Source organism: Scyliorhinus canicula, chromosome 14, assembly GCF_902713615.1.
Source record: "Scyliorhinus canicula chromosome 14, sScyCan1.1, whole genome shotgun sequence".
Taxonomy (NCBI): Eukaryota; Metazoa; Chordata; class Chondrichthyes; order Carcharhiniformes; family Scyliorhinidae; genus Scyliorhinus; species Scyliorhinus canicula.
The window spans coordinates 69,783,074-69,798,342 of NC_052159.1; the positions used below are offsets into that span (position 1 = coordinate 69,783,074).

Consider the following 15,269-nt stretch of genomic DNA (forward strand, 5'->3'; position numbering starts at 1 on the left):
GTTACTGAAAGCAGAATATTCAACTTGAAAATAAATTGGGCCATGTATGCGTACATGATGGAGATGAACTGTGATCTTAAATCAGTCTTTTCAATATTTCCAGACTGGAGAATTCAAATAAAGTAGTAATTGAAAGCTCTGGTATGCAAATCACATTCTAATTTGAAAACACTTATGTAGTGTGCAGTCTGGTACCTTCTTGGACACATATGCTTGGAATTACCAAGGGTTCTCCAGTGGGAGATGGTCAGAATCTTTGGAGAGACAGTGCACACGACTAAAATGTCCATTTATGCAACTTCTTCAGGATGCTCTGTTGATGTTCTGCACAAGCCACAGAATGAGATAAAGAGAATCCAGTCGAATTTCAGGCTATAATTTTTTATATTGGATACAGTTATTAATACCTATTCTAAAATTATTCAATATCTTATCGTCTCCAGAAAGACAACATTGAACATTAGAAAAAGAGGAAGAAATGTTGAATGTATTCTTCAATCAAAGGCATGATTTGGACACAGTCAAGTTACCCCAATACATATTAGATATTGAATTTATGATTATCTTGTTCCCTAAAAATACCATCAACTAATATAGTGGTTTGCAAATGAAATATTTTCATTTATTGCTTCTCATCTTTGGAAGAGACTTTGGGGGCAGAAATTTGTCTCGAACATTAATGCTAATTGGTTGTTATGGTATCAGCCTCTCCCTCCCCCTAACCTCCCATCACCCGTTATACACCTCTCCCAATATTCAGTTGCGTTGACTTCAGTAGAATGGAATACCCAGTTGTATAATAATATCTGCTTGGCACTGCTGCCTGAGACAAATATTTACCCCTGACATGTTAAGTATGATTTTAATTGATTTTGGTGGAGCTTTCACATTTTTTTCATTTGGGGCCATTGAAAATGTTCTTGTCTTGAATTATTTGCTTAAAGGTCTTCTCTATATTTTCCATCACCATTTCTGCTTTGTACATTATTTCCTACTGTTTGAGGAAGCTAAGAATGAAGATGCTGGATCCTAGCTCTACTCTTCTGCAGCCACCGCGGTGTTTCTTCAATATTCAGCCGGAGTTTCACCAACATCCTGTGGCAGGAAAGTATTTCATTATTTAAGTGCACTATTCATATTTCAAATACACTTCTCTTTAAAGGACTAAATTTACTAAAATCTACAGCACAAAGGAAAAGCCACATTTATCTCCAGTTAACTCTCACTACTTGCATCATGTTTTACAGCACTATTTTTGGAATGTTTACTTATGCTTTTTCATGTAATGTTTGTAGAATTGAAGAAATATTAAAATGTGGGGAAAGGAAAACAGCAGCAATAGAGTATTAAGAAAGAAACTATCACAGAGATGAAAAGAAAAAAAAAACAAATACTGAAAATCTGAAATAAAATCAGACTAATGTTGGAAATGATCAGATTCAGGATCAGAAAGCTACATTAACAGTTTTGCAGGATCCTGTTTTAGAACCGTAATACGACTCAGCCTGGACTGCAACAAAAGATTGTTTAAATTGTAATAGATGTCTTAAAGATGTCGGAAAGAGACAACTAGTTCCTGGTTGCTCTCCAGTAGCCCCTGCTAAAATTGAGCCAAAATTGAAGTGTCAGCCAAGGACAGGATTGGATTTGGCTTCGGCAGTTTGCCAGCAGTCACTCTTACGTCTTACATGTTAATAATGGGCACTTAGATGAGGTACTGAGGATCAGTGAACAGCTGCAGGAAAGGAGAAAATTGGTGCAAAATACAAAAAAAAGACGTCATATACCTGGGAAAACATTTCAGTGGAATAAATCAGCAGCAAATTGAAACACTGAAGATAGGGGCTTAACGTTTTGAGGGCAGTAGGACCTATTAGTACAACTGCAATCTCAACTCAGGTTTCTTCATCTCCTTGTTCCCTATTTCAATCTTCACTTTTCTCTCATAAAGAGGTTCTTTCATTGATTTGTACCCACTGCCAAATTGCACTTTAAAAAGTTCTGTTCCTATATAAAAATCTATCAAGCAACCACTTTAAAATGATCAATCACTTAAAAAAAGTTGAGAAACAAAGTATCTTTGTATTTGCTCCCATGCATATTTATGAAAATCTTGCATCTTATCCCTTGAGCTAACTTAAACAGTGCATAATCTGCGTAATACCATGCAGATCACATTCCAGTAGGATGGGTATAAGTACCCTTACTATCAAGACATGGAACATATTACAATGATGCTACATTGTTTGCAATGGCCTTCTTAAGTATATTTGAAGGATTGATTTTTCATCAGTAGTTTTTCTATAAAATCAGTGATGTAAACATACAATCACACATAACTTCAATCCCGATTAAGTAGAAGGAATGAGGGAGAGGCAGGGGTGCGTGAGTGCACTGCCGATGCCTGAAATACTTGCCAGTCTACTGGCTATTTCGAACAATGATTTTATGGTTATGGAGGAGAAAAGTGAAAGAATGGGTACAAACTCACCTGCGCAACATTTTTATCAGCTGGCAATGATCTTGTTTGCTTAATACCATTTTCAGGTTTGTTCGACTGGGAATACCAGAACTTGAGCATTACATCTCCAAAGATAGTGCTTGGATCGCTTTCACCTTTTTCATTTGCAGGCAACTATTATGGAACAAAACATGAATGATCTGTGACATATTTTCTTGCCACGAAAGCTTGAACAAGATCTGGACATAGCCTAAATAATACATGCTAACATGTGCAGAAATGCACAATTTTTGTCTGCATACCCTGAAGATACTTGTACCATTTCTAAAATTGAGAAATTAAATGTGAAGGACCAAACCTCATAAGGCCCTCATTGCGGAACACTACCATAGTTGAAATTAATAGGAAAACAGATGAGATAATCAAGAAATCCTGTTTGGATGAGACAAAAAATGCATTTTAAAAGCTTGTGGATTGTGGGAGGGATGTATAACTGAGAAAGGAAAGAAATCCATTGAAGTGAATGGAAAGGAAAATTGGTTGATTTGCTACTAGAAATTCTGTTCTGACAGTGAAAGTTGAAATCTACCTTTAAGAGTTTGTTCACAACCGACATTAGTCTAACCAGTCGAGAGTTACTTGATTTACCCTCCTCATCCTTCGTGAACAATGGTTACCTTCCAGTGCCAAGACACAATGTGTGTATTTGAAAAAGATTGAAAAACTGTGGCCTGAGCCTCTATTGTTTTCTCTGAAACCTTTCAACCAAGGATGTAGACCACCAGAGCGTAGGCACTTATCCACTTTAAGTTCTGTTAAGATTTTGTTTTCGAACCTTTATGCTTTATTACATTTACCCCAAATAACTTTGTTTTATTCCCCTTGTGTACATTCTCACTTCTAAAATCATTTGAAAGTAAAGATGTAAATTATTTATTTAATATCCTGGGCATTCTTTTATTTTGTACAGTTAGGTCCACTCCTTTATCCCTGAGTGATCATATAATCTTTATAACTATTGTTTTACATCTCAAGAACTTTGTAAAAACACACACTACTTAATCTGCATTATAAGATAGCTGACATCATATCCCCTTTAAGCCTTGAGTGTCATATAATTACAGTCATGTTGCAAAGATAAAGCCTATTCAGCCCATAGTACCTGTGTCAGCATTTTGAAAGAGTTATCCAGTTAGTTCCACTCACTTGCTCTTTCCCCATATCTCTGTAGGTTTGTCCTATTCAAGTATATTACCAATTTCAATTACCAATTAGTGAATCAGCTTGCACAATCTCAGGCAGTGGATTCCAGATCAGAATTACTTGTTGTGAGAGTGGGGTTAGGTGCTGAACTTGTGAGATGTGGGAGATCTGTGATGCTTCCAGTGTCTCCGACAACTACATCTGCAGGAGTGCACCCAATTGCAGTTCCTCACAGACTGCATGGGTAGGTTGGAGCAGCAGTACGATGCTCTTGGGAGCATGAAGGTGGAGAAAGCATCATAGACATGAGCTTTATTGTTGTGGTGACATCCAAGCAGAAGGCAGATAGATGGGTGACTGCTAGTAGGGGGAACAGGCAGTCAGTGCCGGAATCCCCTGTGGTCATCCCCCTATCTAACAAGTATACCATTTGGGATACTGTTGGGGGGGATGGCCTATCAGGGGATAACAGCAACAGCCACATCAGTTGCACCATGGCTGGCTCTGTTGTTAAGCAGGGAGGGACAGAGAGAACTTGGGCAATAGTTATCGGGGACTCTATAGTTAGGGTATAGATAGGCGCTTCTGTGGATGTGAAAGAAACTCCAGGATGATATGGTTCCCCGGTCTGGATGCATCTGAATGGGCTGAAAGCTTTCTGAAGGGAGAGGGTGAACAGCCAGAGGTTGTGGCACAAGGAAAGGGGTCACGAAAAGTAATTGGCCAGCACAATGCTCGGTGCAAGCTTGGAGGGCCGAAGGGCCTGTTCCTGTGCTGTAATTGTCTATGTTCTTTGTTCTTTATGATGTGGAGATGCCGGCTGGGGTGAGCACAGTAAGAAGTCTTACAACACCAGGTTAAAGTCCAACTTGTTCATTTCAAACACTAGCTTTCGGAGCACTGCTCCTTCCTCAGGTGAATGAAGAGGTATGTTCCAGAAACATAGTTTGTGGTTTGCAGAAAACTACCCAGCCTTCAGAACCTCGACTACAACACCACACAACCCTGCCATGGCAATCTCTGCAAGACGTGCCAGATCATCGACATGGATACCACCATTACACGTGAGAACACCACCCACCAGGTACGCGGTACATACTCGTATGACTTGGCCAACGTTGTCTACCTCATACGCTGCAGGAAAGAATGTCCGAAGCGTGGTACATTGGCGAGACCATGCAGACGCTGCGACAACGAATGAACGGACATCGCGCGACAATCACCAGGCAGAAATGTTCCCTTCCTGTCGGGGAAAACTTCAGTAATCAAGGGCATTCAGCCTCTGATCTCCGGGTAAGCATTCTCCAAGGCGGTCTTTAGGACGCACAATAACGCAGAATCGCCGAGCAGAAACTTATAGCCAAGTTCCGCACACATGAGTGCAGCCTCAACCGAGACCTGGGATTCATGTCGCATTACATTCATCTCCCACCATTTGGCCCGGGCTAGCAAAATCCTACTAATTGTCCTGGCTTGAGACAATTCACACCTCTTTAACCTGGGGTTGCCCTTATCTCTGGATCTGTAAAGACTGAATTAGCTGCAAATGCACACATTCTAAGCATTGTCTGGCATCTTTGAATTTGTCTATATATATGTTTCTGGAACATACATCTTCATTCACCCGAGGAAGGAGCGGTGCTCCGAAAGCTAGTGTTTGAAATGAACATGTTGGACCTTGTGTTGTAAGACGTCTTACTTTGTTCTTTAAACAAGGTTATTAAATTTTATTTGACCCAAAAGTGATGGCCATGGGAAAACATGGAATATTTTTATATTTTGGAAAAGGTAAGTTTAAATAACTGCTGAGGACAGTTGATTCATAGATTAAAGGTAAAACAGATATTTAAGGAGAGTTGTTGAGAACCTCCAGGTGGGTTGTGTGATGAAGACCTGCTAAAACAGGTCCAGGGAGGGCAAAGGTGCAGTTTGACTCAGCAATCCAGTCAATCCAGATACTATTTGAGGCTGTCAGAAGTATCATTATTCTGAAGTACTGGATTTCCATAGCAGAGTGCAGGTGAGTTTGAGAGGTGATATGGTATGCCTAACTAAAGCAACAGCAGCTTTGCCCTTGGGTAATATTACTGGACCTTTATAGTTAAACATCGATAAGGGAATGTTGCCTGGAAAGTGTTTACTTGTGGGTCAGACCAAGTAGGGTGTCTTTCTAGGGGAATGTTTTCTCAGGCTAGAGATAGAGATAGAGAAATACAGCACAGAACAGGCCCTTCGGCCCACGATGTTGCGCCGAACTTTTGTCCTAGGTTAATCATAGAATTTTGGACAATTTGTCATGGCCAATCCACCCAACCTGCACATCTTTGGACTGTGGGAGGAAACCGGAGTACCCGGAGGAAACCCACGCAGTCACGGGGAGGATGTGCAGACTCCACACAGACAGTGACCCAAGTCGAAATCGAACTTGGGACCCTGGAGCTGTGAAGCAATTGTGCTATCCACAATGCTACCGTGCTGCCCTTAAGAAGTTAACCTACACTCCCTTATTCTACCCTAATCCATGTACCTATCCAATAGCCGCTTGAAGGTCCATAAATTTTCCGACTCAACTACTACCACAGGCAGTGCATTCCATGCCCCCACTACTCTCTGGGTAAAGAACCTACCTCTGACATCCCCTCTATATCTTCCACCATTTATCTTAAATTTATGTCCCCTTGTAATGGTGTGTTCCACCCGGGGAAAAAGTCTCTGACTGTCTACTCTATCTATTCCCCTGATCATCTTATAAACCTCTATCAAGTCGCCCCTCATCCTTCTCCGTTCTAATGAGAAAAGGCCTAACACCCTCAATCTTTCCTCGTATGACCTACTCTCCATTCCAGGCAACATCCTGGTAAATCTCCTTTGCACCTTTTCCAAAGCTTCCACATCCTTCCTAAAATGAGGTGACCAGAACTGCACACAGTACTCCAAATGTGGCCTGACCAAGGTTTTGTACAGCTGCATCATCACCTCACGGCTCTTAAATTCAATCCCTCTGCTAATGAACGCTAGCACACCATAGGCCTTCTTCACAGCTCTATCCACTTGAGTGGCAACTTTCAAAGAACAATGAACATAGACCCCAAGATCTCTCTGCTCCTCCACATTGCCAAGAACCCTACCATTAACCCTGTATTCCGCATTCAGATTTGTCCTTCCAAAATGGACAACCTCACACTTGTCAGGGTTAAACTCCATCTGCCACTTCTCAGCCCAGCTCTGCATTCTATCTATGTCTCTTTGAAGCCGACAACAGCCCTCCTCACTATCCACAACTCCACCAATCTTCGTATCATCTGCAAATTTACTGACCCACCCTTCAACTCCCTCATCCAAGTCGTTAATGAAAATCACAAACAGCAGAGGACCCAGAACTGATCCCTGCGGTACGCCACTGATAACTGGGCTCCAGGCTGAATATTTGCCATCCACCACAACTCTCTGTCTTCTATCGGTTAGCCAGTTTGTTATCCAACTGGCCAAATTTCCCACTATCCCATGCCTCCTTACTTTCTGCATAAGCCTACCATGGGGAACCTTATCAAATGCCTTACTAAAATCCATGTACACTACATCCACTGCTTTACCTTCATCCACATGCTTGGTCACCTCCTCAAAGAATTCAATAAGACTTGTAAGGCAAGACCTACCCCTCACAAATCCGTGCTGACTATCCCTAATCAAGCAATGCCTTTCCAGATGCTCAGAAATCCTATCCCTCAGTACCCTTTCCATTACTTTGCCTACCACCGAAGTAAGACTAACTGGCCTGTAATTCCCAGGGTTATCCCTATTCCCTTTTTTGAACAGGGGCACGACATTCGCCACTCTCCAATCCTCTGGTACCACCCCTGTTGACAGCGAGGACGAAAAGATCATTGCCAACGGCTCTGCAATTTCATTTCTTGCTTCCCAGAGAATCCTTGGATATATCCCGTCAGGCCCGGGGGACTTGTCTATCCTCAAGTTTTTCAAAACGCGCAACACATCTTCCTTCCTGACAAGTATCTCCTCAAGCTTATCAGTCTGCTTCACGCTGTCCTCTCCAACAATATGGCCCCTCTCATTTGTAAATACTGAAGAAAAATACTTGTTCAAGACCTCTCCTATCTCTTCAGACTCAATACACAATCTCCCGCTACTGTCCTTAATCGGACCTACTCTCACTCTAGTCATTCTCATATTTCTCACGTATGTGTAAAAGGCCTTGGGGTTTTCCTTGATCCTACCCGCCAAAGATTTTTCATGCCCTCTCTTAGCTCTCCTAATCCCTTTCTTCAGTTCCCTCCTGGCTATCTTGTATCCCTCCAGCGCACTGTCTGAACCTTGTTTCTTCAGCCTTACATAAGTCACCTTCTTCCTCTTAACAAGACATTCAACCTCTCTTGTCAACCATGGTTCCCTCACTCGACCATCTCTTCCCTGCCTGACAGGGACATACATATCAAAGACACGCAGTACCTGATCCTTGAACAAGTTCCACATTTCACTTGTGTCCTTCCCTGACAGCCTATGTTCCCAACTTCTGCACTTCAATTCTTGTCTGACAGCATTGTATTTACCCTTCCCCCAATTATAAACCTTGCCCTGTTGCTCGCACCTATCCCTCTCCATTACTAAAGTGAAAGTCAGAGAATTGTGGTCACTACCTCCAAAATGCTCCCCCACTAACAAATCTATCACCTGCCCTGGTTCATTACCAAGTACTAAATCCAATATGGCCTCCCCTCTGGTCGGACAATCTACATACTGTGTTAGAAAAGCTTCCTGGACACACTGCACAAACACTACCCCATCCAAACTATTTGATCTAAAGAGTTTCCACTCAATGTTTGGGAAGTTGAAGTCGCCCATGACTACTACCCTGTGACTTCTGCACCTTTCCAGAATCTGTTTCCCAATCTGTTCCTCCACATCTCTGCTGCTATTGGGGGGCCTATAGAACACTCCCAACAAGGTGACTGCTCCTTTCCTATTTCTAACTTCAACCCATATTACCTCAGTAGGCAGATCCCCCTCGAACTGCCTTTCTGCAGCTGTTATACTATCTCTAATTAACAATGCCACCCCCCCACCTCTTTTACCATCCTCCCTAATCTTGTTGAAACATCTATAACCAGGGACCTCCAACAACCATTTCTGCCCCTCTTCTATCCAAGTTTCCGTGATGGCCACCACATCGTAGTCCCAAGTACCGATCCATGCATTAAGTTCACCCACCTTATTCCTGATGCTTCTTGCATTAAAGTATACACACTTCAACCCATCTCCTTGCCTGCAAGTACTCTCCTTTGTCATTGTTATCTTCCCCACTGCATCACTACGTGCTTTGGCGTCCTGACTATCGTCTACCTTAGTTGCTGGACTACAGATCCGGTTCCCATTCCCCTGCCAAATTAGTTTAAACCCTCCCGAAGAGTACTAGAAAACCTCCCCCCCAGGATATTGGTGCCCCTCTGGTTCAGATGCAACCCGTCCTGCTTGTACAGGTCCCACCTTCCCCAGAATGCGCTCCAATTATCCAAATACCTGAAGCCCTCCCTCCTACACCATTCCTGCAGCCACGTGTTCAACTGCACTCTCTCCCTATTCCTAGCCTCGCTATCACGTGGCACCGGCAACAAACCAGAGATGACAACTCTGTCTGTCCTGGCCCTTAACTTCCAGCCTAACTCCCTAAACTTGTTTATTACCTCCACACCCTTTTTCCTACCTACATCGTTGGTACCAATGTGCACCACGACTTCTGGCTGCTCACCCTCCCCCTTCAGGATCCTGAAGACACGATCAGAGACATCCCTGGCCCTGGCACCCGGGAGGCAACATACCTTTCGGGAGTCTCGCTCGCGACCACAGAATCTCCTATCTATTCCCCTAACCATTGAATCTCCTATTACTATTGCTTTTCTATGCTCCCCCCTTCCCTTCTGAGCCCCAGAGCCAGACTCAGTGCCAGAGACCTGGCCACTGGGGCCTTCCCCCGGTAGGTCATCCCCCCCAACAGCATCCAAAACGGTATACTTGTTTTGAAGGGGAATGGCCACGAGGGATCCCTGCACTGTCTGCCTGTTAGTTTTCTTTCCCCTGACTGTAACCCAGCTACTCTTGTCCAGTACCTTTGGTGTGGCTACCTCCCTGTAACTCTTCTCTATGACCCCCTCTGCCTCCCGGATGATCCGAAGTTCATCCAGCTCCAGCTCCAGTACCTTAACACGGTCTCTGAGGAGCTGGAGTTGGGTGCACTTCCCGCAGGTATAGTCAGCGGGGACACCAGTGGTATCCCTCACCACCCACATCCTACAGGAGGAGCATGCAACTGCCCTAGCCTCCATCCCCTCTTACTTTACAGAATTAGCTGCCCTGTGGACCAACTGGACCTCCGCCCTCCGACTCTGCTCCCAGTCAGCTGTACTCTAAACTCCTGGTTCCCTTCACGCTCTTTGATAAATATAGGAAATTAAATGAAAGGAGTACCTTACTCCCTCCTCACCTAACTCCCTCAGTCACCAAACTCTCACTGTAGCACTCAAATGCCACAAGCTCAGCACTCAGTGCAAACAAAGTCTGCACTGTATCTAGCCCCTATTTATACTGTGACTCTAGCTTCTAAAAACTGGCCTAATGCAATTAACTAATTAACAAGCTCCAGCTGCAAGTAAGTCCAAGTAGAACCTTGTTTAAAGCTGATTCAAAATTCACCTTCTTATAGACCAAACAGCAACTTTTAAGTTAATTAACTAAATAAAAGAAATACTAGACTTTAAATAACCCTTTTACTCCCTCAGTCACCAAACTCTCACTGTAGCACTCAAATGCCACAAGCTCAGCACTCAGTGCAAACAAAGTCTGCACTGTATCTAGCCCCTATTTATACTGTGACTCTAGCTTCTAAAAACTGGCCTAATGCAATTAACTAATTAACAAGCTCCAGCTGCAAGTAAGTCCAAGTAGAACCTTGTTTAAAGCTGATTCAAAATTCACCTTCTTATAGACCAAACAGCAACTTTTAAGTTAATTAACTAAATAAAAGAAATACTAGACTTTAAATAACCCTTTTACTCCCTCAGTCACCAAACTCTCACTGTAGCACTCAAATGCCACAAGCTCAGCACTCAGTGCAAACAAAGTCTGCACTGTATCTAGCCCCTATTTATACCGTGACTCTAGCTTCTAAAAACTGGCCTAATGCAATTAACTAATTAACAAGCTCCAGCTGCAAGTAAGTCCAAGTAGAACCTTGTTTAAAGCTGATTCAAAATTCACCTTCTTATAGACCAAACAGCAACTTTTAAGTTAATTAACTAAATAAAAGAAATACTAGACTTTAAATAACCCTTTTACTCCCTCAGTCACCAAACTCTCACTGTAGCACTCAAATGCCACAAGCTCAGCACTCAGTGCATATTTTAACTATGTAACTGTAATCTTGTGTGCCTAAGTTTTCTTTTCTTCTTGTTCATACACCTTTCAATTGTAATTTTCAAAAAATGTGGCTCGTAAGCCAAGTTTCCATTTGGTTTTGCTGAGCAACGAACATCTGCTTTCGGCATAGCATCGCAGCATTATAAAAAATCCTAATTTTCTCTGGTTCCTTTGTGAAATATCTTTAAAATGTCATCTGATCATTGATCCTCCTGCTTGTGGAAACAGTTTGTCCTTATTTTTCTCTACCAAACCATCTAATTTTGAATGCCTCTATCTCTCCTTAACCTTCAAAACTCTAAGGACTGCAGAACCAGCTTCTGCACACAACTCATGTCTGTCATCATTGGTATCATTTGTAAATCTCTGTTGCATGCTATACAAGGCATTGACATATTTCTTAAAATGTGGGGCTTGATTTCTTCATGCAGAGACTGGCCCCAACAACGGGCCAGAAAGTGCCTCAACTGCTTTGGGGATTGTCGACTGAGTTTTATGTCTCTCAGGCAGCTAATGAGCTGCTGTCAAGACCCGGAAGAATTATAGCCCCCTTTCAGAAGCAGCTGGTCAGAATCCAACAGCTCTTCTGGCTCAGCATCACCACCAGAAGCAATGGCCAGTGCTGGAGCTGCACTCAGCCTGAGGACTCAGCGTTGGAGACTGCCCTTGGACCAAGATAAGGGGGGTTTGTCAAGGCAAGTCACGCAGGCCCAACTAAGAGTGGCAGTGGTGGTTGAAGGTGGGCGGAGCGGTTTAATGGACGATTGGGAGTGGTCATTTCTGTCATGGGGCCTCTACATGGACCACAGTATATCTGATATATCTGATTCGGAGATTCCTCTGAGCATCCCCCCCTCCCCCCCCCCCACCCCTTGGCAGAAAAATTATTAATTGGTCACTTAACTAACACAATTAATCTCTGGGCAGGAGGACTGTTTGCTAGATTTCCGTCCATTGGCAGAGTGCCATGGTGGTGGGAAGGCGACAGGCATGCCATTCCTGACCCTAATTTGTAATTTTAGTCCTTTAACCTTTCTACTTTAAGGAGAGCAACCCTAGCTTCTGTACACAACTGAAGTCCTTCATTGTTGGTATCTTTCTAGTCAATCTCTTTCACACACTCTCAAAGGTTTTGACATCCCTCCTGAAATGTGGGGCTGGATTTTGACAGGAAATAGTTCTAATTACATTCCAAAAGCCCATTTGCTCGGTCCACAAGCATTATCATTAATCCAATATAACTTGTGAGAGTTAAAAATACTCTGTATGATAGCCCTGACTGTAATCTAATTACTGGATGAGAAACTCACGGGAGAGGTGTGATGCTTATTTTACAGTCTGCCCAATTTTACTTGCTAACTTCAATAGTGAGTAAATAAATAAATGATGCAAAACCAAGATTGCACCATTCCATCTATTTCCCAATTGGCAGAGTAGGTTAAATTGACGCCATTATGTAGGGTACAAAATCCACCTGAATCAAAGGGTTTCCCACCTGGCGTGTTAGGTTACAATCTCCCTGACATTTTTATGTGTCGATAGGAGGAACTTCTTCACCCAAAGGGTTGTGTATCTATGGAATTCCTTGCCCAGTGAAGCAATTGAGGCTCCGTCATTAAATGTTTTTAAGATAAAGATAGATAGTTTTCTGAAGAATAAAGGGATTAAGGGTTATGGTGTTTGGGCAGGAAAGTGGAGCTGAGTCCACAAAAGATCAGCCATGATCTCATTGAATGGCGGAGCAGGCTCGAGGGGCCAGATGGCCTACTTCTGCTCCTAGTTCTTGTGTTCTTAGGATAGATAACTAGATACCTGGAGACTTAACCTAATTTAACTGTTTGGTAAACTATAACACATACTAAAAATGTTGATTTGATGCAAAATACTCTTCCATATAAATTTTGAATTAATGCAATCCCTAGGATATCCTTGTATTCAAGCACTTGTGATGGAATCATCAACATTGCAGCCCACCACTCCTTCTTTTCTCCCGATCTCTCCCAAAAATGCCATAACTAGGAATATTCATGCCCAAATTATCACACACAGCGGCATCAAGGCCAGTTGTTACAGGAAATTGAAGTGACATATTTATGGAGTATAAAATGGTCTTCTGGGGTTTAGGCTGTTGAGAGAGCTTTACTCTGCACTTAACGGAGTTTTACTAGACCAGTTTGTGCCTGACATGAACACTAGGTGCCAAAAAAATGTAAACTTGCCCCAGCACCAATCGTGCTCAGCTTAATGAATACAGAAATAAAGTTAAAATATAAAACATTGGTATTGTGGTTCTTTTTAATGTTATCACATGACGATAAATTTAATTAAAACAAGTTTTTTTTCCCCAGTGCTATTCTAATCCAATTCCAACACAATGCTTTTATATTTTATATTTTATATTTGCCATGTCTCAGATTACTGAAAACATGTTGTCCTTTTATAATTTAGATATGTATGAGGGATTGTTTTGAAATTTCTGAAGTGAGAAAACAATTTGAAGCATTATGGTTCTCACTTCTCTCATTAAGGCAATCCGCACATTAAAATGACAGACAATTGTAGTCCTGTTTTCATTATTACTGAGCTTAACCTGCAGTACTTTCAGACAACAAGGATGCCAAATGAAAATTTATTCTCGATACAGCTTTATTTCTTTTGATGTCTGAGAAACAAAAAGATTAAGAAAAAAGATTAGGGCCAGGATGTTATGACCTTGCTGCAGCGAGGCACCCCCTGGTGGATGCGAGGAGCCATTTAAATGTCCGTTAAATTCAACAGGACCGCAATATCCTGCTGGATGGGAGGGACGGTAAAAACCGGGCCTAGATTTACGTTATCATGAGAAGATGGAGATATTAAGTGTAAGGGAATTCATTAGCATATCTGAAGTTTGGTGTCTTCTTGTATGTTCTGTCGACAGAAATTAAAATATTGAGTCGAAGTATTGGCAGTATAGATGAATATTGATTGGATACTGTTATAATATTACTTTTAGGATGTCAGCATGACTTTACTAGAAAAGAAATGTGCCACTTGTTCCAGTTGCGGTTTCACTTTTGCTTTGAGCAGAGCACACAGCTCTGATGTCTTCAAGCTTTATTACTATGGATGACTGTTCCCATGTGCCTAGTCTTAATAAATGAACCCACAACATGTTTACCAATCCATTGACTGATTGATGCCTGTGTCTTGCACAGTAAATAAGCCAACTTATTATATCATTACATTAACATGACAGATGCCAAAACAAGGACAGTATAACTGAACAACAGATTTATAAAATGAAATGTATTTACCTTTTCTCCTGACCATGTGAAAGGAATATCTTCTGCATCCACGTTTCTCGTATTTTCATTTAAAAAATCCTCAGTTAGTCGCTTATCTATTTGTTTTTGCTCCACCAATTTTCTGACATTTGCCAGTTTTTGATTGTTTTTAACATTTTGAATACTGCCAAGTTCCATAACTGTTCAGGTAAGGACATAAGAAATTTCAGAATTAGCCCATTCCTATTTGATTGGTAACAATTCAATGCACCTGTCTTCTCATAATATTGTTTCCCTCTCCAGAAATGTGTATGGTGACAGTTACCCTATCATTTTTGAATTGATGAAAACCGAGTTGAGGTGTGCATCGTTGCAATGTGGGCAGTATGACCTGGTTGGTATCTGATCTGATTCCCAACACAGAAGCCAGGAAGTGCCTCATAATCTTCAGTGGGCATTAGCGCAAATGCAACCTGTGTGAGGACACATTTTAAAAGTTCTATGGCAGTCCACATCACACACTGGCTATTTTCAAAACATACTTTAGAATATTTTTAATGATGGAAGATTCCTAGTCACTCTCTGATAATTAATCATCCATTGATCTGTGCATACATCCAAGCACAATTAAATCTCCTTTGTTGTTGTTCGGCCTGAGATTCTCTGTTCACGTACACCAGCAGTATAACTTGGTCTAATACATTGTATTCTAAAGACCTGTCATAACCTGTATTAGCAATAATATTTTTGCCTCTTGAGACTATTATGTTGTCTTCTTCACCCGGATGCGTTCCCTGATGAGATGGAAGCGTCAGGGGAATATCAGCTCCCTATGCGCTGGCCTCCCGCGATTCTCTGGTCCTCGTGACTGGGAATCACGTGGGCACGGATAACTGTGGATAAAATAAAGT

At 42.0% G+C, this 15,269-nt stretch overlaps 1 protein-coding gene across 1 annotated transcript in view; it reads right to left on the reverse strand.

Annotated features, from left to right (window-relative positions):
• Positions 1–833: 833 nt before the first annotated feature.
• The window catches only part of LOC119977336 (PC3-like endoprotease variant B), a 1,015,536-nt gene continuing 1,001,100 nt past the window's right edge, over positions 834–15,269 (reverse strand). The window contains exons 18-20 of the mRNA XM_038818121.1: positions 14,389–14,558; positions 2,492–2,635; positions 834–1,095 (exon numbers count right to left, since the gene is read on the reverse strand). Coding sequence (XP_038674049.1) covers positions 1,066–1,095; positions 2,492–2,635; positions 14,389–14,558 — 344 coding nt within the window. The 3' untranslated portion in view covers positions 834–1,065. The remainder of the gene's footprint in view (positions 1,096–2,491; positions 2,636–14,388; positions 14,559–15,269) is intronic.